This window comes from Rhinolophus sinicus, chromosome 9 (assembly GCF_057876585.1).
Source record: "Rhinolophus sinicus isolate RSI-liver-muscle chromosome 9, RSI-T2T, whole genome shotgun sequence".
Classification (NCBI taxonomy): Eukaryota; Metazoa; Chordata; class Mammalia; order Chiroptera; family Rhinolophidae; genus Rhinolophus; species Rhinolophus sinicus.
Window position 1 is genome coordinate 17,957,029 of NC_142509.1, and position 24,659 is coordinate 17,981,687.

Here is a 24,659-nt window from a genome sequence, read left to right on the forward strand (position 1 = left end):
GAATCTAGATGTGGCTCTGATTTCTGAGGATGCGGCAGCCATCCTTCTTCAGCCTGTGTGCTGTGAGCATCAGCACGCCGGGCCGGGTGGTGTGGGCAGCCCTTCCCACTGCTCAGCCATGCCTGGCCGCAGCTCTGGGGCACAGGCAGGCCCTCTTTAGAAAGAACCAGAGAATCCAACCTGAGACGTTTGGGCTTCTTCATCAGAGTCTGACATAATATTTTAGACCTATGATTTGAATAAAGGAACACGTCAGAAAAGATCTCTGCTGTGCAGAGGGGAAAAAAAGGACCGTACAGAAATGCTTTCTAAATCATTTCATGTAAACCAAAGTGTTGGGGTAGTGCCTAGGTGGGAAGCCGAGGCCTGTACGCATTTCTGCTCTACGCACAAACTGAACCTGACTGTCCATTCGGACACGCCGATCCAGAGGAAATCGACACTGAATCTTAACATGAATATGAAGATAGAAGATGTACATTTATTTCCATGAATTACAAGTGCATTTCTGTTCATATTAGCAGGCAGTCTTTATATAACCCATTCTCCATTGCTGTCAAAAATCAAACAAGAAAAAAAAGGACAGCTGAGAAATGAAAAGCTAAAAATAGAATGATTTTTCCTAAGTGATCTGCTGGATAGCATTTTCCGTGGAACACAACTCAAGAGGTAACAATAGATTTTTCGTTTCAATCATAGGCATGTGGCACTTGGACAGTCATCTCTGCACAGAAAGCTGTAACAGTCATGCGAGGGTACAGTAATTATTGAACAAGGCAAATTTCTCACCACAGAGAGCAGTGGGGGAGTTAGGAGGAGGCACCGCACTGGGACAGAACACCGAGTCCACGCCACCGTGTGCAGTGGCGGGAACAAATACTTAGAGATCGGGGAAGAGGGGAGAGCTCCAAACGTGACTTAGTGCTAGCTCTTCCTGATGGTGTTAGCTCAGCGGCCATCAGAAATGGCTGAGTACTTGACGACAGAACAGTGCTTCACGTCATGAGCTCATGAAGGCTCTTTTACAAACTGTTATATCGTAGGTTGAAAAATGAGCTTGAGATGCTGACATGCTGTAGGAAGAAAAAGAATTGTACACTTTCTCATTTAAAGACGCAGTGTTTATCCTCGCTGCTAAATCCTCTGGCACTGAGTGTGGTTGCACTGAATGCGGCACACCATGTGAGGCAGCTCGGGGTGGATACACCCTGGCAGGTGGAGCTCTGCCCTGGGACAGCGGGCGTCCTGCTGGCTACTTCTCCAGACACTTTCCTGAGCACCTGCTGTGACCTTTGTACCTCTCTCATTAAATCGCGAGTGAAGCTGCCACTTTAAAGCTTTTTGCATAAGTCTTACAAACACTCAGTACTGCATATAACACATGTGGGCAAGTGTTATACCTCTATAAATGGTACAAGTAACCATAGTAAATCTACAGAGTAAACTGCTGTGCAGTACATCTTTTTTTTATTTAGAAAAATGATTGAGTTTTCTAACAGCTGGGCAAATGCACATACCTTAAATATGTTAGTGACTAACATGATAGAGAAAAGACGCTGACCAGCACCCCCAAAGAGTCCCAGGATGGGAGCACTTGCTGCAGGCTGCAACGTCGTCGCAGGTGTTTCCAAGAGTTCCTGCTCAGGGAAACAGTTACGGTGAAAAGGTGAAGTGCAAATAAGAGGCTGTCACTGACTTAAAGTGCCCTAGGTAGTAGCCTTCCCTTATCATAAAGTGAGATGCCAGTGACACAAGCCAATTTGGAAAGAACTATCTCTGGTGTGACTGCATGGGTCAGCGGGTGTCATGTAAGAACGGATTCAGGAGGAGGAACCACTGCATCTTTCAAACCAGAAAGCGATTAGTGACTAAAGCAACGGTAAGCAGTAGGTGCACTGAAAGTACATACTGCCACAGGTCACCAGTGGGTGACACACACAGGGGTGCCAGGAACAGTTCTCTGGACTGAAGGAATTCTTTGAAAGCATAAAAGCCACAACTACCAGAAACCGCCCCTCCGAACGGCTCAAAGGAGTCAAGGTGGAAAAGCCGAGACGGGCTGGAGACAGGACCAGGGTCAAGAACTGGGAAGAAGAACACCGATGTCCGAGCACGTCCAGTCCGCTGAGCCCTCGTCCTATTGAAAAACCAACAAATAAACCTATGAGTTAAGAATGAATCACATTAAAACAACATCAGCAGCAGCATCAGGAAAAGGTTAAAGTGAAAAGAATGAACTGCATTAAAACATCACCAACAGCAACATCATGAAAAACGGAAGTGACAAAGCAAAGGAAAAAACCTGCAAAAAAGTAACTTCACTTGGAAGCACTTGGGCATGCAGAGCACATGGCAGTTCTGAAGGGGCGGGGCTCGCCTTCCCTTTGCAGGCACCTCTTCTCAGACAGTTCTCAGAGGGTGTTTCCATAACCCTCCTAGGGAAGACTCATAGCCTAGCTGGCTTGTGTTCACAAGATGCCTTTTACTAACCACACAATACCCACCACTCCAATGGTCAAGATCAGAACCTGAGGGCCTTTGTAAAACAGACATCTATATGCAAAAAACTCTTCTCCCTCCTCCTAGCCTTAATAAAGTCTCCCTCTCCCTGGATGATCAGGTAGGACAAAATCAACGACACACGCAGCAGAAAGCATGTTGTTATTAATCCTCAAGTTTTCTGACTTTGACACAGGAGAACAGCAAAACCAAGTGCTGGTTGAAGTGTGAGGTCGGCAGGCTTGGATTCTGGAAAGGCAGGGAACTATGGCATGGTTCCCAGGGCAGAAGATGGTCTGGCATCTGTTTTCCTGCCAGGCCTCCAAGACAGCACCCTGACAGGCAGCAGGTGGCAACCTGATGACAGCCTTCACTCGTTTTCTGCACTTGACAGCATTCACCTGGCTCTCCAGATGTTTGCAAATGGGCCACCTCTAGAGGTCCACCAGGAGCGCCACACTATATAAAGTACAAGAAGCATATTTCCCCCTTCATTATCCCAATGTGTCTATTTTACTTGGAGAAATTATATTCTGAGTTAAATCTACTCTAACCATTAATTTATAGGCTAGTAGTTTTCAAATGTGAGCATTTGAGGGCTTGTTAAAACACAGATTGCTGGGGGGTGGGGCACAGACAAACCACACTTTAGAACCACTGCCTAAAGCATCCACTGTATGGAATGAATTAACTTCACCCCTAGGTCTGCATTAGTTTTGTATTATCTTTGGGAGAAGAGAAAACACTACCACTCAAGCCATGTTCTATGCTCTTGGTTCCGATGAGGAAGCCTGGTTAGGATGTCTGGGAGGGTAACCACGTGTGTCAAAACGCAGAAACAATCGATCTTCTCCTTGGCGACGCTTACTGGTGTGAAATGTTTGCTAGTATGACGATGTAGCAGAACGTCACCTCGGTATTTCACAAAGCACTTTCAGGTGGGGGGCTTCTGACTACAAGAGTCGGGGGAGGAAGTACGGGTGTGACGGCCCAACTGTGACGAGGAGACTGGCTCAGAAACGGGAAATGACCTCTATTTAGAGGGACATCACTTAGAACTGCAGCCAAACCTACTGACTAAATGTAAATCAGTTGAGATCTTGGCAACTTCCTTTGAAATGCATGAAAAGAATAAGATGGATTGATGGGTAGGTGGAGGATGGACAGATATGTGAGACAGCAAATAAAGTGAAATGTTCATCATAGAAACCTAGGCGGTGGGAATGTGGATTCCACTATAAAACTCTCCATGTTTCAGAATACTTGAAAATTGCCATTTTAAAAAGCACTGGAAAAAATCAGGTATAAGTATGTACTGCACCTTCTGTGTCTCTGGAGGATGTGAACTAAACACAGCGCCTGCCTTTGCCCCCTCTCTCCACTGATAACAGCCCCAGTCCTGGGCTCTCAGGATTGGGGTGGACCCTGGTCCCCACCTGCTACCTCAGACTGCAGGAGGCGTCTAGCCAGCAGCCATGTCCTGCGGCCCCAGGAGCACCCGCGTCTTTCTCGTTCCCTGTGCTCACTGCACCGTCCTTCTCCTCCAGCAGCCAGGCCAGCAGGTCCCATGGGTCCCTGCTCTCCTAAGTTCCCCAACATCCTTACTGCCCCCAGAATCACCTGCCCCAATGCTTCAGGATCTGAAACTACCTTCAAGGGAGAGGCGGGATCCTTGGCAAGCCTGGGCTGTGGCCTCTTCACAGCGGGCTCTCCTGGGGCTCCCAGGCAGAGCCTGACTCCCTGGCTCCGCACCGCCGTGCCCCTCCTCCATCAGCGGAGTGCCCCCTCCCAGCACTCTGCAATGCAGGCCCTCCTCAGGCTTTGGGGCCCGTACCCACCCCTGGTACCGCACTCACGGTACTGCACCCGGCTCCTTGCGTCTCCCATGTCCAGCCATCAAGCTGCGGGAAAGCGAAGCCTGGGTCTCATTCCTCTGTTTCCCTCTGCCCTGGCGTCAGGAAGTGCTCAAGGGTGATTCAACGAATGCTGACGAACTGATAACTATGTCAACCCCAGATGTTCTTTTACACTAAAAACGGGGATGACACTTCTGTGTATCTCTGTCTCCTACGGGACCGGGTGTTCCTTTGAGGCCACGTTCAGGTCTTGTTTGTTCTGCTCACCCAAGTATCTGAGCCTGGCCCGGAGTAAGCATGCAGTATGTGTGCACTGAAAGAAGAGCGGGGAAACGGAGGCCACCAGCTGGCTTCAGGAAAATGACCTATGAAAGGGATTGTGGAGGAAGAAGAGCAACAGATATTGCTCAGCTCCACCTTCTAGGCCGAAGGTCAGCAAACCTGCTCTGTAAAGGGCCAGATACAACTTGACTTACAAAACCTGGTGGCAGCCGACCCTGTGCAGACACAGGGAGGGAAGAGAAGGCTCTTGCGAGAGAGGGCCGATCCTTTCCACTGTGAACACTGAGCAGAGGGGCCAGGAAGGAAGTCCCCGGGGACTCAAGATATGAACCTGGCTGGGTCCGGTCAGTGAGTGACCGCGCAGATCACCTCAATACACTGTCATGCCTGTGAGGTTGGAAGAGAAGTGAATCCAACTCCAGCTGGATTCCGTCCTCCTCAGCCCCTGCCAATCTCACTCTTTCTCATCCAGACTCTGCCCAGGCACGGGCTTCCTCAACACTTCACTTGCTTCGAGTTTGTCTTTTTAGGGTGTTTCCAGTGTAAACATCAGGCTAAGCAACGGCTTAGCAGTGCCAGCACCTCCCCGATCCCCAGTTGCTAGGTTTAGAAAATCTGGAGTCTTTCAGACTTGCCTTTCCTCCCTTCTCCTGAATTCACTGCTTCTCACCACACAGCCCTAGTCCAAACCTACAGACCCTTTGGTCTCGTAGATGTGTTTTGAGCTTATCTCCCACCCAGGCTCTTCTCCAACCCTTTCTGCTTTGGTATCAGACTTCTGAAAGCACTGCTCCCAGCCCTCTTACTCCGCCTGGCTGTGGCTGAGCTGGCCATGTCTGTTCTCAGCTCCTTTCTACCCTTCTCTTGTCCTTTATTCTTAATGACAGGGCTGGAAACCTATCAACTGCACTGGACTTCCTTGGCGGCTGGCTTCTGGGGAGATTCTGCCAATGCAGGCAGGCACTGAGAGGAAAAGCCATGTTTCCTTCCTTTTTCCACTTCCAGCGACATGGCTTTTCAGGAAGAGGGGTGCCTCCTGGGTTTTAGAAGCACTGGACAGTGATGGCGATTTCAGGCCCTCCAGACCTCTGACATCAGTGGCAGTACAGGCTGCTGACCCCTCCTCAGGGATGGTGATGCTCTAACAGCTGCAGCCACAGTGGGGACCAAGCGCCCTCCCTTCCATGGCGATCAAGGACCCTGGCTCACACCATTTTTCTTTTGCACCTTTTGCTGGAGACTGGGGACAGCCTCCTGCAGTTACCGATTTGCAGGTCACCCTGCCTACCCTTTTGCCCTGCCCTCCAGCCCTTCGAATGCCTTCTGACAGATCACATGCCCACAGTTGCAAACACCTTGAGCAGCTTCTGCTTTCAAGCCTGGATGTTGCCCAACAGAGTCAACCAGGACCTCAGCCTGAGCCATTGCCCCAGACCCTGATATATGCAAATAAAAAGGACAGGGCATGAGAGAATGGAATAGAGATCCAGTGAGGAAACCCCCGAGTGTGTACCACTGCAGAATCCACTCCTCCATAATGCTGGCAGGGTAGCCTCCTATTCCAACACAATCACAGCACTCCCTCGCCTCTTGCTGTGCTCTGCATAGGACATCACTGCCTGCCGAACGACACCTCCAGCCCCTCACGCCAGTCTGTCCAAAGCATTTCCCCAGCAAACGCTTCAACCCTCGGTTGTCTTTACTTCAGTGTTCACTTCTACAGAGTTCTAAAGGAAGCCCTGTTCTCTCTCCTACACATTCTCTAAAATCGAGATTTGCATTTCTTTACTTTGAGCACTTGTTTTTAAAAATCTACCAGTATCACTGCATTGTGCACCACACCTTACAATCTAAGCTCATGAAGCTTCCACGCAAGCAAATGGAAACACCTTTCTTTTAAATAACTTTTAATTGATATTTTCTCTCCCCCAGTAGGGTTTGTTTATTGTACGGTTAAAGTTCCAGGTACCTGACAAATTTAAGATCTGTATCCTGGCTGGAATCTAGCGGTCTCTTCAAAAATGAGTTCCTTGAGCTTCTCCTTAGGCAAGTCATCCAATTCCATGTCAAACTTGAATGGTGCTTCAGCGATGGGCTGTAAGAGAAAATAAAACATTTGGTAAGACAACGGCATTTATGGTCAAGGCAATTGCTTACTGATTCATAAAATAACTATGGCTTAGATTCTGAAATTTATATAAGATTGATGTCTACTGAAAAATGAGAGCTATGGTGTGTATGTATATACTTGTGCCAACACTCCTGAAAGCGCACTTCTTGTGAGTACTTAATAAACGGATGGGGAGCAATGGAATCCATTTCAAGTATTCACCTGAACTTATTCCAGAATAAATTTTCCAATGTTTTAAGGCACTGAAAGTTGAAATCACAGAAACTTGAAATCACAGAAACTTGTTTTATAGGGGTGGTGGCAGTATGTTTATACAGTTAAAACCCATGGTACTCATATAAAAGCATTTGATTAAATACATTATTACAGTATTTACATGAAGAAATATGGAGCTGTTAAAAATGAAGCTGCAAGAAAGATTAATATCATGGGAAAATGTCCATGTTTGTATTAAACAGAAGGAACCCTATTTTACTTTTTAAATTTTAGATACAGAAATGTAGGACTGGGAAGGAAAACTCCAAGATTTTAATAACTGTAACAAGACTACAAAGTGATCTTTCTTGTATTTTCTCTGCAAGTTTTCATTTCTATTTTTTAGCACACAGAGAGTCTATAACCAGAAAGCTGTTTAAGTACATTTTTAAACTATTTATGTAAAAGAAGCCTCTTTCATATGTACTAAATTACAAAAAATGAAATTAGTCAATATTATTTATATTTTGATTTTAAGTACTCCCAACAAATGCAACGTTATAGAATTGACCTAATGATGATACCAGATGTCAATCATTGAACGCCTGGTAGTTATAATGCACTCCCAAATCTTATCCACGTATTCGTCACACCTTTAGGGGAAGCCTTTAGGGCCTTTAGGGGAAGCAGACATGGACCCCACAATCTGCACTAAGCTTTGACCTCTTGAAAAGGGGAAAAGTATTCATGTCCACGAGAAAAAAACAAGAAGCTAGCTAGCCCTCCCTCAAGGGTGGCTCTCTGTGGGATGACACTATGTGTCCTACCTACGCCATTCTTCCAATCCTTCCAACCCCCTACTGGGTATGGAGTACCACCCCAGCTTGTGAATAGGACACAGAGACTTTGGAAATCTCTAGCTCACAGGGCCGGTAATGGCCTCAAACCTTATACTTTCACCAAGTTCCCTGTGATTTACTACGTTGTAGGTATCTTTGCAAGATGCCTCAGTTGTTTTTAGAGGAGGGGATAGAGGTGAGAGGGAAAGGCGATTAATAAATACTTCCTCTTTTTGGTTTCTTCTTTCTCTTTATTAGCTTAGTTTTTCTTCGCTTCCATTTCCCCTTTAATTTAATACACTCCACTTGGCTCGCCCTCTTTTAAAAACAGGAGTTTAAAGGCTTGTTTTCTATGCATATGAGTCTCAACTAGAAAGGTCCCAACTTTGGTTCATATTGCATTTTTCTTACCTTTGCTTGGATGCCCAGAATGCTTTGGAGACCCGCCACACCCACCTTTGGACTCACCCTTTCTCACAATAGGCTCGTGCCCCCATCTCCAGGGAGGGACACCAGATGTGGCGTCACCAAGCCATCATGGGGACTGTCCAGGCTGACCTCTCCCCCTGACTCTACAACACCCCTCCCCCAGCAGGCAGTGGATCTCTTCTCCATCCTCAGGGTGGGCACTCTGTTTCAGGTATCTCTTCCTGCCAAAGACCATGACAATGGTCTCCAGCCTCGGACCCCTTCCTTATCTGTGCTCCTGTTTAGCCATACCTGCTGCAGATGGCCTGGAGGAAGTTTTCTGAGGGAAGGGACTTGCGAGATGGGGAGGGGTTTCGAGCTGTGCTGACAGCACTAGTCCTTGAGGCAGACATGTGCTTGGTGGGAGGACCAGGTATGGCACCATGTCCTTCTCAGGACAATCTCAGCATGGTATCTGGGCCCATCCTGGTTGGGCCTGCTGCTGGCTGACAGACATCCCTGCAGAAGCAGCCAGGAGTACAGGCTCTTACCTCATCACTTGGGTCATAATACTGCTCCAGATATGGGTGGGCCAGTGCCTGTTCTACTTCAATCCTCTTGTGAGGGTTGAAGGTCAACATTTTGTCCAGTAAATCCAGAGCTACAAAGAGAAAGGTTTTGCAGTGGTGAGAAGCCAAAGGAATAGTCACTGAAATACTTTCCATTTCCTGTTTAAGTAAAGTGACCCGAGAACAACTGAGCTAGGCCTGCGTGGGGGGAACAGCCGGCATACTGAGTGCCTAACACCTCTGAGCTTCCCGTCACTGTGACCATCTAACATTCGCAGACCCAGACTCAGAAAAGTGAAAGTGGAAGATCAGAATTCAAACGCAAGTCTTCTTACCAAACCTGGACTTTTCCTAAATCACTACTCTGCTTTGCCGGTGTCAAAAGCAAAGGTTTTGCATATGTACTTCTCTTAAGTCAACTTCAAAGTGATTTCTGCAATGGTCAATTTATCTTTCAACAGAAGACCTCCAAGGTCACAGAAGAAAACAATCACTTGTTCTTCTATGTGGTTTCAGCCCTTCTTTCCAAGTCCTGGCTGAGAGTCATGTGTGAAGCACAGACAACCTGGTGTGCTCTGCAGCTTGGCATCTTTCTCCAAGGCCCAAAATGAAAAGTATTTTCTTGACCTGGCCAGTAGTCAGCAGCCGAACGTTTTTTTATGTTGAGATTGCGGCAGCAGGAAGTGAGTATGGGATCAACAGGAAGGAGACAGAGGGGCAGCCAATGAACAGCTCACCACACTGGCTCTGTAACTAGTGTCCAGGCATCACCTGAAGCCATGAGGATGGCCAAAGGGCTAACTGCGGCTGGGACAAGGGCTAAGGAAAATGTGACAGAATACTTTTCCCGTATTTAGCATCAGGAGTAGGGTTCCATGAGAAACAATACATGTTAGAAAAGACATTAAGTAAAGAGATAGCAAAAGGGGCTTTTTAAAAAAATGTCTTTCATTTAATGATGCTCAGACCAGTGACTTTTAATTTAAGCAGCCGGTCCTTTCTTCAAATTAAATCCTAAGAGGAGCCTCAAGACAAACAGCAGGTAAGCAGCTACCCCAGCCTCTCTTAAGTCCTCGCTCACAGCCCCGAGCCATCCCTGAGAAATCCAAGGGCCCCAAGAAATCAATCTGAAAATCTATTACAAGTCTGAAAAAGAACACACATTTTTACAGAACACAGTGACACTAAAATAAAAAATCACTGGTATCTACTTAATGAAGCAGTTATAATTTATTAGGATATCAACCTCATCCATCTGCAAATTAGCAAATGCCACCTAAGCCCTAAGAGTAGAATGATAAAGGAAAATCATTTTAGTCATTTAATTACTAAAAAATGTTTTCAACCCTTGAGAACAGCACGCCAGTGCACTTTCTGAAGTGACTGCCTGTGTGCCAGGAAGTCACCTCGAGCGCAGGTGGAGGCTGGGGAAGCACCTTACTGCCTGAGGTCTCTAAACGGTGTGTCTGTGCATGTGTGCGCGCACGTGTTTGCATGCTCTGCTCTGATTCCTACTTGTGACTCCCCATGTTGCATGTCGTAATAATGTGGCAAACCACATGTTGGATAGAAAGAGAAATTCCACATCACAAAGAACTTTTCTCATGTCCATGAAGTGAACTGTAAAAAAGATTTTTTTAAAAAGCACACCGAATACATTTCTACAAACAGTACGTTTTCAAATTTATGTTTGGCCATATCAAATAATCTTTTTAATACACATAAGTGTACCTTAGGAAATTAGGGAACAATAACATTTTGCTTTACAGGCTAGACAACTTTTCAGAGCAGAGCAGAGCAGCTTGGAATCTAGACCTGTTGGGATTTGACGGAAGCTCTGTCTGGGCAGCAGAAGTGTTCATTCCTGTGGCTGTGACAGGGGGTCTTGGGCCCACAAACGGGACAGGTTTCAGAGGACGCTCTCTCAAGGGTCAGGACAATGTAGCATGATGGTCAAGAACTCAGGCACTTCCGGTTCAAATCTGAGTCCCACGGAATGCCTGGCAGATGTGTAAATACATGACACACCTTTTGCTGAGTGAGTTTTAGAGTCTTATCAGTGATAGAGGTAACCTATCGCATTTCCTGCTCCTAACCCCCCCGCCCCCTGGCAAAATTGCTCACAGACATTTACCCAAGAAATTTCTTGAGATTAGAAGTCATTTGTCCGTTTGCCCAATTATATACTGTCTGTGTCGGGAAAGGTTCAGGAGGGCCTGGCCACAATCTAAGAGCATTTCTAAATCATTTGGGGGGTACTTCCCCCCTCCAAATCTTGACAGTATTAAATAGGGAAGTACCTCAAGGCACCTAGATGTTCTGAAGCTTAAGCTTTTCTAAAAGAGATGTTAGTTCCTTCAGGTTAAAAAATCCTAGGCCCTTAACCTTCCAGGAACAATTTCAAAGGAAGATTTTTTTTTTTAATCTTTTTGTTACTTGAAAAATAACTGGATCTTTAGCCCCCCTTTATAGCAAGTGCTCTTTCTGCACTACTCACAGTTACAGAAGGGGAAAAGAAGAGAAATGGGAAGCAGCTGGCAGGTGCTGAGCCCACAGTCAGTGCCCGGCCTCCCTCCTCCCACACTAGACAACAATCCACTGGCACCACTCCGATGGCACGAATCACACCGCTTGTGTGCATGCTTCCCTGGATACAGGTTTTATTTCCCCTAAAAAGACTGAAGTCCCTCTGAGGCTGACCATGATTTCAGACTCTCCCTGATGCCCTCCCAGAACACACTTTCTCTTTAGCTTCAGTGGGTGCTTAGCAACATGACCCAACCCTTGTGGTTCAGCCTTCTGTCCTTCCCCTCTAGGGCAGATCCCAGGGTGGGTCATCTGACTGGCTCTCCATCGCACCACTTCGAGTCCGTCTCATCTACCTAGAGAAACTTGGATCCTAGATCACCTCCATCCTCAACCTGAATTTCTGAGTGGGGCCGGAAGAAAGACCTAGCTGTGTAAACTGTGCTTCTCAAACTTTCTGACCTCAGAACCCGACTTTTAAAAACTGAGGATCAATTTCAAAAAGCAGCTGATCCGGCTTCTAATTCAAACAACTGCACAAGTGCTTTTCCTTGCGAAAAACCACTACATTCAGTGTACAGACAGGTTCTACGTGTACTTCCCATTTTGTCACATAGAACATTAAAAAGACACACATGAAAGATGGGATTTAACTAGAGATTGCTTATTCCTGCTTCATTCTTACTGCAGTTGGCGTTGGTTTCCAGCCGCGGGGGCATGGCACTGTGTCGACTGCTTCTGCACCAAGAGTGCAGGTGGCAGCACAGAGCTGGTTAAGAATGCCTTAGTGTTGGTATGAAAATAGTTTTATCCTCATGGACACCCTGAAAGGACCTTGAGACGCTCTCCCTATTTAAAATCAATCCACCCTGACGTGTGGCCTGATCACAACCACTTCCCCCTCATCTGGACCAGTCATTTCTGTCTCCTTTTCATTTCAAACTTCACACTCACACTCAATGTTTTAACTACTCCTATGTGGTCACCAATGACCTTTTAATTGGAAGACTCTCTGCTCTATGGAGAATGCTGAACATGTCCTCTTTCTGTTTCTGTGACATATTGTTTTAGTTATTTTCTTTGTCCATTCTTTCGACAGTTCTCAAGAGTTCCTATTTCATTGCCCACTGTAAGTTCACGTTCTCCAGCTTTTTACTCATCTCATTCTTCTATCGTCTCAATCTCTTGCTTGATTTCAAATGCCATGTGTTAAATAACTCCCAAATCTATCTTTAGCCTAGATCTCTTGATGAGACAAGTAAACAGTTACCAGGAGCGGCCTTGTGAGCTGGTAGGAGGGGACAGGCAAAGAATTAACAGGAGCGAGCTTGTGGGCTAACAGGAACAAGCTAAACATTAACCGCTTGGGTCTGAATCCCCTGGCTAGCACTACCCCTGCAAGCTGACAGCATCTTACATCCATCATAGGTGAGAACCGAACAGTTCCCAACTGCAACGGTAACCCCCTGCAAACTAACAATCACCCATCACAGATGAGAACAGAACAGTTTCCAATCACAACAGCAACCCCTGCAAGCTATTATAACATCCATCATAGATGGCAACAGGACAGTTCCAAGAAGACAATTACAACAGCAGCCCCCCTGCAAGCTGACAAACACCCTACATCTTGCATGGAAAAATATAAAACCCCAGCACTCCTCATCGGCAGCTCTCCCCCATGGGACTCTGCCCTGGCTAGACTCCATTTCGCCAGTATCTCTCTCTCTGTCTCTCTCTTTTTGACTTTTAAAAGATTTTTCTTTAGATACTCTTGTAGAGTCTCGTAAATTCTTTTACATTCTGCGAACAACCAGGGGTCAATTCTACACCAAGACATCTCTCACCCAACCTTCAGATTAATATATACAAATCTCTAACAAAAGGATATAGCTTATGATCCTATTTACAACTAATATATGTATTTAAAGGGCAATAACAAAGCCTAAAGCTTTTCAAACAGTAGGTTATCTGAGAAATGGAGACAGACTTCTTACATGAACTATTTTCTTTAATTTTAAAAAATAAACAAAAGTGGGAGAGAAAGAAGAGGATTCCTCATCTTTTTTCATCTGTTGGTTTTACTTGCCAGTGCCCACTGCCCTCTAATCATATGGAGCAGCGCTTGCCATGGGGGAGCGCTCAGGCTTGCCCACACTCCCTTGCCTGTGCTGCGGAAATGGTGACACTGGCTGGGCCACAGTCACCTGGGTGGGTTCTCTTTGCTACCATGACTAGTCAGGGATGGGGACAAAGAGGCAGTGAGTGTCAGTCCCATACTTGGGCTGAAGCTATCAGGAAACCAGTCAGTGTGAGCCTGGAGCTACTGGTGGCCACACCATGAGAAAAAAAGACTAACAATAAAGATAGCAATGCTGAAAGAAACAGAAACCCAAATTCTGGTCAAAGTGACTGCGCCCAGGAACCCCTAGACTACTGAGCTTTTTCAGTTAACGGAGCCAGTAAAATCCTTCTCCAGGCCTAAGCCAGTCAGCAGTAGGTTCTCGTGGCATCACATAGCTGATCTTTTTTTTTTTTAAAGATTTTATTGGGGAAGGGGAACAGGACTTTATTGGGGAACAGTGTGTACTTCCAGGCCTTTTTTCCAAGTCAAGTTGTTGTCCTTTCAGTCTTAGTTGTGGAGGGCGCAGCTCAGCTCCAGGTCCAGTTGCCATTGCTAGTTGCGGGGGGCACAGGCCACCATCCCTTGCGGGAGTCGAGGAATTGAACTGGCAACCTTGTGGTTGAGAGCCCACTGGCCCATGTGGGAATCGAACCAGTAGCCTTTGGAGTTAGGAACATAGAGCTCTAACCGCCTGAGCCACCGGGCCGGCCTAAATATTGTTAATTTTTAATGGTATGATTTTTAAAAAGTATTTAATCATTAATTCTTTTGGAATTTACTTTGATGCGTGAGTAATGATTTCAACTGATTTTCTTCCAAATAGCTATTCAACTAGCCCAGCACCATCTGTTGAATAATTTTGGACTCTTAAGCTAGACTCCTCTGAAGAAAAAGCTACAATACTACTGGTTAAAGGGACTCAGCAGACAGAAATTTCCAACAAACATGTACAAAAATATTCAATCTCATTTTTCATAAAAGAAAAACAATTAAAATGCCACTTCTCCCCCATTGGGTTGGCAACTCCAAAAGTTCAATACCCAGAATTGCTGGAACAAAAGACATGTGACAGAATTGCCAAATTGTCCTCCAGAGAGACTCAACCAATTTACACCCCACCAGCTGTCTTTGAGAACATCCGTTTCCCGACAGCCTTGACCACACAGTGGATTTTCAAACTTTTTGACGCTTGCAACTGTGACGAGTGGAAAATAAAGGGAATTTCTTACTTTTCAATGGTCATACCTCATACAATGAACAAAATTGAGTACCTTTCCCTATATCTAAGAGACATCCACATTTCCTTTTCTGTGAACTATCATTAACCAGACTTCAAAGCATTAACGTTTCAGCTTGAAAGTTTTAATCTCTTGAGTTCCTGGAGTTCTTCCATTCATTTCTTTATGTCATTTTCATATAAATCTAGACTACTGGCTGTTTTGTAGGCAAGCTCTTAATCTGTCTTATTGCCTTCTATGTCCAAGGCCTTAGAACCCCCTTGATGGCACAGAACCAGACACTGAGAACTATTACATGAATGAATTTATGTATGTTACAGTTAAAAACTACAAACAACCTGGTGACAGATTAAATTCTTTAGAGCTCCTCCCCATTGATGGGTGGATTTATTTCTTCACCTCTTGAATCTGGGCTGACTTGTGATTTGCTCTGACCAACAGATTGTGGCAGAAGTATCTGCATTTCTGAGATCTGGCCTTGAGAGACCTTGTAGCTTCTGCTCTGGCTCCTTTGGAATATTTCCATCATGAGAAGCCCAGCCTGGTCTACTGTAGGACGAGCAGCAACAGCACGGAGAACCAACTGCAAGATGATGTGAGGCCACCTTAGATCATGCGACTTGAGGAGAGCTGAGCAGACCCATCCAGTTGCGCCCAGCCCAATGTTCTTATGGACAAATATGTGGTGGCTGTCGAGTTGTGGAGTGGCTTGTTATGCAGCAAGAAATGACTGATTTGGACTTCAACGTCCCATATGAGACCAGCTAAAGACACGGTGGGTCAGCCCTACCTACCAGGGGACACTGCAGTCTCTCTTAAGAACCACAGATTTGGAAAGATGTCCAAGGCATATAAATGGAAAAGTTTCAGTCCTGAGAGCTCAGAATCTAGACCTACAAATGCCAGTGGTCTGGACATTCACACAACCCTGTGATGCAGCTATTATTACTAACACTACTTTATAAATGGGAAAACTGAGGCCCAGAGAGGTTAAGTGGTTTGTCCAAAGTTCATACAACTAGTAAGTCTCTGAGCTGTGGCGTGAACCCAGGAGCGGTCTGGCTGCAAAGCCTATGATTCTAACACACGAGGCCGTACCACTCACTCTAGCACCGCCCACTCTATTTCTCCACTTCGCTCTATTTATACTCCTTCCCTGCTTCTTCATTATATTTACCTAAAACCTACGTTTTAAAATTAACTTCCTGGATTTTAGCAGTGTTAATTATTATCTGAATAGAGCAATTTCAAAGTTCATAATCTTAACATAAGGAAAATAAGCTAAGAAAAATCTTAGAAAAAATCTGGTAACAAAACCCATGACTAACTATAGAAAAGATTAAGGATATAAACAGGAGGGAAGCCTGGGTGGTTTGTTTGTCGGAAAGTCTTAATTATGTACTTTTGTTATGTACACACCTCTTTAAAAAGGCAACTCAGGAAATAAGATTTAGGTAACATGCTTGGGACAATATAACACAGTCAGGCGCTGAATAATGTTTCAGGACAGACCAGATATACAACGATGGTCTACCTACCACTATCCAGCCTAGGTGTGTAGTAGGCTTTGTGTTAAGTACACACTCTATGATGTTCGCACAACAATGAAATTGCCTAACAGTGCATTTCTCAGAATGTAGTCCTGTCATTAATGGTGCATGACTGTATACAAGCCAATCTAATCAGTAACATGTACAATGCATGTGATGTTCTAAATTTTAAAAATCCTACAATTAGAATACATTACATAATTATAACTAAATAGGTAGAAGTTGTGCACTCATTGGTACAGCAAAATGTTAAAGGTTATCTTGGGATTCTGGTAATTAAGAGTATTTCTTATTCTCTTACCTATTCTTTCTTCCAAACTATTTACTATAATATACCACCTTTATATCAGATTTTAAAAGATAATTCCTCCTATATCCAAAATAAAGTCAATTTTAAACCACCATACATGACCTGAGTCATGTACTGACTCAGGTCAATACATGAAATAAATTCAACATCTAAGTAGACAGCTATTAAAGTTAAAAATACAGAAACACACACACAGACACACACACGCAAAAATTAGAAAAAGCTAAACTTTCAACAGAAAATTGAATGAAATTTATTGTAAAATCATTAAAGATAAACCATATGTATGTACTTAAATGGAAAAATACTCAAAACACAATTCTATTAACAGTGATCTTTAGGGAATAATTATAAAAAGAATTTCGCCTTCTTAGTAAAAATATTCTGATAATTATTGAATTTTTACAAAAATGTTAACTTTTATAATAATTTTTAAAAACTGCATTTTAGGTAAAAATATGCCTGTGTAAGGAGACAGAGAAAAATATGGAAGGACAAACACCAAGGTGCTGCTGGCAAGCCACTATCTCTCTCTCTGGTTCCTTATTCTGAATCCCTCTTCCACTTTCAAGGACCCTGAGCCTACCTAGATAATCCAGAATAATCTTCCTATCTTAAAGTCAGCTGACTTTAAGCAATCTTAACTCCCTTTTGCCAGGTAATCTAACATATTTAGAATCTGGGAATTAGGACCTGGACATCTTTGGGGGAGGGACCATTATTCTGCCTACCATAGCTTTATATAATAGTATACAGTTTTTAAAAAGTAGTTGCCTAATATATTTAAAAGACACACGTTAAATAGGAATAAAGGAAAATACAATTATTAGTTAACTTAAACAAAAAAAAGCAAAGAATAAAATCCAATGTATCACCTTTTTCTTTTATGAATTGTGCTCCTGGTGTCCTAAGAAATCTTCATCTAAGCTAAGGTCATGAAGATTCTTTCCTGTTTTCTTCTCAAAGTTTAAGTTTTAGGTCTTATACTTAGGTCTTTGTTCCCTTTTTCATTTTTTGCATATGGATGTCTAAATATTCCAACACCATTTATTGAAGAGACTGACACAAGCAACAATATGGATAAATCTCAAGTGGAAGAACCTAGACATAAAAGGCTGCATACTGCATAATTACATTTATATGACATTCTGGAAAGAGCACGACTATGGGAACAGAAGTCATATCAGAGATCGCCAAAGACTCGGCGGAGGGAACTGAGTACAAAGGAGCACAAGGCACCTTTTGGGGTTGATGGAAATAGTCCATTATCTTGAATGTGGTGGTACATGACTGTCTGTATTTGTCAAAATTCAAAGACTTACACAACTAAAAAAGGGTGAATTTTACTCTACATAAATTATTCTTCAATAAACCTCACTAAAAATGATCAAATGACAAGATAAAAAAAGGAGTAATTTGTTTTGCAGAATACTAGACTTTCTGAACTCCAAAAATGTGAACTTAATCCAAGTTAAAAAGTAGCAAAGCGGGGGCCGGCCCGGTGGCTCAGGTGGTTAGAGCTCCATGCTCCTAACTCCAAAGGCTGCCGGTTCGATTCCCACATGGGCCAGTGGGCTCTCAACCACAAGGTTGCCAGTTCAATGGTGGGATCTGCCCCCTACAACTAGCAATGGCAACTGGACCTGGAGCTGAGCTGTGCCCTCCACAACTAAGACTGAAAGGACAACAACTTGACTTGGAAAAAAAGGCCTAGAAGTACACACTGTTCTCCAATAAAGTCCTGTTCCCCTTCCCCAATAAAATCTTAAAAAAAATAAAAAGAAAAGCAACTAAAAGGCAGAAAGCTAGACAAGACACTCCCAGACTCCCTCAGCCTTCTACCACTGCTCCCAAATAAAAAGGGAAGAAAGCAATAAAGAGTGAACACGAAATAGGCATTATCCAATAGCTATAGGCTAATTTTTCAGGCTAGTGACCTAAAGATTTAACAAAACAAACAAAAAGCTAAGCCTAAGAAAAGTAATCAATGAAATAATATTTACCTTTGGAGTCAGCATTTGGGAACAGCCTGTTCCATGGCACCTTATTTTTGTGTGGAAGAGAAAGCAAATAGTTTCTAGCTTTTAAATTGATTATGCAATTCAGGTCTTCCTGTGATGGGGATCCAAGAATACCTATCAGATAAAATAATTAGCTGTTAATTATCAAGGCCAATGTAAATTGACCACACACCATCAGCTATAGGGCAGAATGGATCCTGATAATTAATGTCTTCTCACACCACCTCCCAATGTTTACTTTTCTTATTAACAAATTTTTACCAGGGTCCTTAACATTTTATATCAAGAAAGATTACAAATTCATGTCTTTCGTAGGTTACAGAGTTGTGAGAACTCTTAATTTAATGAAGTGACTCTGATGTAAATAGTGGGCAAGTAAACTGAGTAAATCTAGCCCCTAATGTGCCGAGAACCCTTACCCAGAATGTGGTTCAGCTGGTCGAGATAATGCTTCCCTGGGAAGATGGGCCTGTTGGAGAGCATCTCTGCCAGAATGCAGCCTACAGACCAAATATCAATGGACTTGGTATAGCCCTGCAGTAGAAAGAGAGGAAAAATGGAGAATGCTATCTGGTGTTACATAACACAGGAGATCTTCCTATATGACAGGCACATGGCTGACAGGAGTTTTAGCTTCTCCTTTAGCTCTATAATTCAGAAATAAATAATAAAAAAAGAGCATGGAGAAACCAATAATAACTTGGCTTTCTTAGGAGATGTTGAACAACCAAGATCACTTGATTCTATTTGTATCTTCAAAGTTGATTAACTTATTAAATTAGAATTTCCAAAGTATACTTCATTCTTCTTTTCACATGATTTGAAGAAAAGAATTAAAATCCTTATAAGCTGAAGCTAGATAAAGGAAAAAGCAGTAACACCCACTGCTTTAAAACATTTGTGGCCTACTCACTCGTTTTGGAAACCTGGAAACCAACTCAAGAGAAGGGGCACTGTTACACTTCCAGAATATCTTTATACATTTTGCAAATTGTTTTTTAAAAAGTCAAGCTGAAAACAGTTGATCTCTGCAAAAAAAAAAAGGTATATGCTGGTTCCATCATATTTTACCAATCCCTATTTCTTGTCTTCTTTTTCTATTTATTTTTCAGGTATAATTTTTCTTTTAAAGAAATTCTATGGAAAGACAAGGAAGAATTATCTTTCTAAATCATACAACAATGGAAAAAGATGTTTCTCCAAAGGGTGTAAGCTGAATTTTATGGAAAATGCTAGGTGTACTAATAAATTGCAGAAGAAATGTAGAGAACAGCTGGAGAAAAATAAAATCAATTAAATATTAAAGCTTAGGGAAACTCAGCAACATTTTTTGGAAAATCAAATAAGGAATTAATGATCAGATCAAAAGCTATGATAAAATGGCGTTGAATTTCAAAATAATTCTTTCCAAAATTCTTATAATCCAAAATAAATTTTGCTTTGAGCCAAAAGAAAACAAAGAGGAACATTTTAAAAACACAAAAAATAAATAAGTAAAAGGACTCAGGGCTCCCTGGAGAAATGGCTGCTCCAACTCTGGGACAGGGAAATACTATAAGGTAAACCTGGGGCATAGGTACCTAAAAGCAAGGAAGTACAGTGGGGACACATCAAAAGTGGCTCCCAGGGGAAAATGTGGGACAATACAACCATCAAAATACAGAATGGCAGATAAGGATTATAAGCCATTGAATAATTAACCATGAATAATTAACCATGAATTGAATATTAACCATGAATTAATTAATGAAGAGAACTAAAAAATGATAGAGTTATGAAATCATCAATGGATGGTAATACTAGTTCGTGAAAGTTTGATGAAGGTAACTTACACAGTCTTGAAGTATTTCTTCAAATACTTCAAATATTTCTAACAAATTCTTATTAGTTATTAATATAATTATCACTATAATTAACCATAATTATGGTGGAGACTTGGAGGACACCATCCTAACCAAAAGATCAACATGCACTCCACTGATATCGTCATAAACCAGATATGCCCCAATATAATGCACTGAGAAGAGGAAAACATTGTGTCTGTGGTATTCATGCTCAAAATGCATAACACAAAACTGAGGTGTATTCTACAAAATAGCTGACTTGCAACCCTTTGAAAATGTCAAGGTCAAGAAAGGCTGATAAATTATTTCAGATTAAAGGAGACTAAAGAAACAATGCAATATGTGAGCTTAGAACAGGACGGGAGGTGGTGAGAAAAGGTATAAAGATTATTATAGGAAAAATATCAGAAATTTGAATCTAAATTGTGCATTAGGTATTAGACCAGTGTTAAATTTCCTATTTTTGATTAGTGTACTATGGTCACGTTAGAGAATATCCTACTAAGGCAGGGTTTCTCACCCTTGGCACTACTGACATTTGGGCTGGACAAGTTTTTGTTCTGAGGCTCTTCTGTGCCCCGGAGGATGCCTAGCAGCCTCTCTGCCCTCTAACCACTTGATGTCAGTAGCATTCCCCTTTCAGCTGTGAAACCAAAAATGTCTCTAAATACTGCTAAGTGTCATCGGAAAACACTAGAGCCACTGTTCTAAGGAAATAAACACTGAAATGTAAATGGTAAAGGACACACCTGTAAGTTATTCGCAAATGACTCAAAACACACACACACACAAAATGAAAAAGCAAACAGGACAAAGGATAAAGAATTGTTGAGTTGATTCTGGAGTGAAGGGTATGCACAAGTTTTATCCAGCAGCAATCCAAGGGTGGGCCAGAGGCCCACATGGCTTCTAAGGATCGGAGAGGTGACACTACTTTTATACGACTACTATTAATGTTTTCTTTTCACCCTTCTCTCACAAGTCAAACCCCTCACAGGAGATTTTTCCAGAGGCTATGTGATGCTATACATGATATACATGTGATATGATACATGAAATGTAACAATATTCAGAAAACCTGCATAATAAAGTGAACCAGTACTTTCCAAATGCTTAACATTACAAAATCATGCATGGGAATAAATGTAAGCTAGATCAATGGATTGTAATAAAACAGTACAAAAGGTTCACTGACATGGTTTCAGATTCCATGTTGCAATTTTAGGTTGGTGCAAAAGTAATGGCAGTTTTTGCAATTCTTTTGCACCAACCCTAATAACTTTTCATTGGTTGAGTTGTGGTAGTAATATCAAAGAAGAATAGCAACAAGTAACTGAAAAGACTACTAACCTACTCCCTTTCCCCAACTATGTATCTGTCTATGTGAAGACTTTTCTCTATTAACTTACACCCAAACAACATACTTAACAGACTTGAGTGTAGATCCAGATGAGAATCCAGCAGGATTCTATTAAGCCAGACAATGAAGAGATTTGCAAAAATGAAAATGCCACTCTTCTTACTAAAATGTTTTTATTGTGGAAAAATAAATGACAAATATTTGAAAATAAATGACAAATATCTAATTTATGCTATAACATGTAATAGGTTTATTATTGTTGTTTTAAAATTAATACTTTTTTAAAGTTTCAGTTTTAATTCCTATATAGTAAACATTGAGAGATAAAACCCATGTAAACAAAACCTGCTCAGCGTCTTCGATAATTCTTAAGAGATTGAAGGACCCAGGGTCTTAAGGCTAGAATGGCTGAGAACCACTGCCTTGTAATTTTCTTAATATGTTTCTGCAAGTCGAAAATTCTGTCAAAATGAAATGTTACAAATTCATACACATGCACACAGCACTCTAGCTGCTCAAACTGGGACAATATGAGTATTAAAAAAAAAAAAAAATGGACAGCACATTGAAAAGAAAATCCATGAGTCCACAGTAATGTTTTAAAAACAAAGGTGGGAGACAGAGGAAGAGAAAGAGAAAAAAGGGAAAACTTTTTCATAGAAGAGTGCCAGCTACTGTTGTTTCCCCGAAAATAAAACCTGGCCGGACCACCAGCTCAAATGCGTCTTTTGGAGCAAAAATTAATATAAGAGCCAGTCTTATTTTAATATAATATAATTATTTTAATATAAGACCGGGTCTTATAATGTATAATGTAAAACTGGGTATAATATAATATGATATGATATAATACCAGGTCTTATATTAATTTTTGCTTCAAAAGATGCATTAGAGCGGATGGTCTGACTAGGTAATAAATGTAAAAGGAAAAATAAATTTAGAAAAATCACCATTTTGCAAAGCCCAATATTGTAACTAATAGAAGCAAGGGTCATCAAGGGGTAAACCTCTAGGGGAAAGGCTGCTGGGAAACAGAAGATCCACATATATGGGTTCCAAGAATTTGTGGGGTTTAACGTGCGGGAAAGGTATGACCTAAACCTAGCCATGCGGAACCAGTCCGAAGAATTCAGAATGTAAACTATTCTGCAAAACAACTCGTCTGTACTCTGCAAAGTATTCCAACGTCAAGAAGACAAGAAGGGCAGGAGGACTGTTTCTAGACTGAGTACACTGTGTGAAACTTGAACTAATGCATTGAAAACAAAAATAGCTGTACAGAACTTTTGTGGAGGGCAACTGGCATGTCACTGCATTAATACTGCCGATCTTAGGTGTGCTAAGGGTATTGTGGCTGTGGGGAGAGAACACCCCCGCTTTCTAGAAGTATTAGTATGCCCAAAGGATCTAGAAAGAAAGTGTTAGTTTATGTTGGTGAAGTGTCAGAGAGTTTGACAAAAAAGAGAAAGGAAAGGAGGGAGGCAGAGACAGACAGGGAGATGTTACTAGCGGGTGAACCTAGGTAAAGGGTATATGGCTGTTCACTGTACTCTCAGTTCTTCTAGTGTTTGAAAAGGCTCTCAATTAATAAATACACTGCCAGAAGTAACATTCGCAGGCTGCCAATAAAAAAGAATTTCACTATACACTACAGTTAACTCGGAAGGAGAAAGGAGAGCTGGGCACCTTGAAGAACAGAGGCCACCCTTCCTGGCTACTGCCCCCTGGAGGGTGACTGAGAAGTGAAGACAGCGGCGGCATGCCGCGAAGGAGGATACAAGACCTTGAAGCTAACCAGGATAAAAAGCGCACTGACAGCTCTCCTTTACAACTAGCAGGCACCAGACACATGCATTTCATTGCCACTGGTTTGGAATGGCTGTCACGTGGTCAGTCCAAAGAAAGAGCCAGGTGTGCAGGATTATTTGTAATACAGAATTATGAGAATTGACATAGCATTTTCTTCTTTAAAACATCTGTTATGCCAAATCCTTCTTTACAATGGAATTTATTTTAATGGAATTTTACTTTTATAACTGAACTGAACAAATTATGATCTCAAGAATAACTAACTGCTTTAAACATATTCCATTTCCTCACATAAGCAAGTTAATGTTCTTCCCAAACCCTTCTACTCATAATGGATGAAGAGAATCCAATTTCTGGTTCTTAGACCTCACACGAGGCCCAATGTATATTTTTATTGCTTTTCTTCATGTAATCTTAACGTTACATTACGGTAAATGGAATTAAGTTCAAGAATCTTATAATCTTGAGATATTAGATACAGGAAGTATATCAGGCTCACTTAAATCCTCCAAATATGGCACCTTATTCACATACTATTTGCAAATGATACATTAGAAATATTGAATCTCCACAGAAGCCCTCAAAGCTTGCCACCTAAAAAGCCTAACAAAGATGTCATACTTCACTTTTTCTTGCTTTTATGTATTTATTTAATCATTTCTTCTGACCAAGACACAGACCTTGTTAGAAGAGTTTGCCTGGGACCTGGATGCACTCTTCACACCCACTTGGAGATCAGAGGAACACATGTCATTTGGATTACCATATAATTTTAGAAGAACCCACAGCAGTTCCTTCTTTCCACACTTATGTTTTCTCCAAATTCTATTATAATTTTGAAGAGATTCTTATGATCAGATAAACCTGATCTTTACAGAACAGCCCTGGTCCACGTTCACAGAAGACTCACTAACAGATAACCTCTAACAAAAACCCAGCCTCCCGCAGCAGTAGTAGCAGCAGGTGTAAAAGCTGCCACCGGTATAAGGTCAGGAGAGCTGACCAAGGGGTGGGACAAAGACCATTTATTTTAACAGTGACCACAGAGGCACACCCTCCAACTCTATATAACACACCAGGTACTACTCCAGCTGAGG

The 24,659-nt window shown here is 42.3% G+C and overlaps 1 protein-coding gene across 1 annotated transcript in view; it reads right to left on the reverse strand.

Moving 5' to 3' along the window:
• Positions 1-461: 461 nt before the first annotated feature.
• MAPK1 (mitogen-activated protein kinase 1) overlaps positions 462-24,659 on the reverse strand; it is an 86,100-nt gene continuing 61,902 nt past the window's right edge. The window contains exons 5-9 of the mRNA XM_019710145.3: positions 18,969-19,083; positions 18,532-18,663; positions 8,762-8,871; positions 6,607-6,732; positions 462-2,137 (exon numbers count right to left, since the gene is read on the reverse strand). Of these exons, the coding sequence (XP_019565704.2) occupies positions 6,616-6,732; positions 8,762-8,871; positions 18,532-18,663; positions 18,969-19,083 (474 nt within the window). The 3' untranslated portion in view covers positions 462-2,137; positions 6,607-6,615. The remainder of the gene's footprint in view (positions 2,138-6,606; positions 6,733-8,761; positions 8,872-18,531; positions 18,664-18,968; positions 19,084-24,659) is intronic.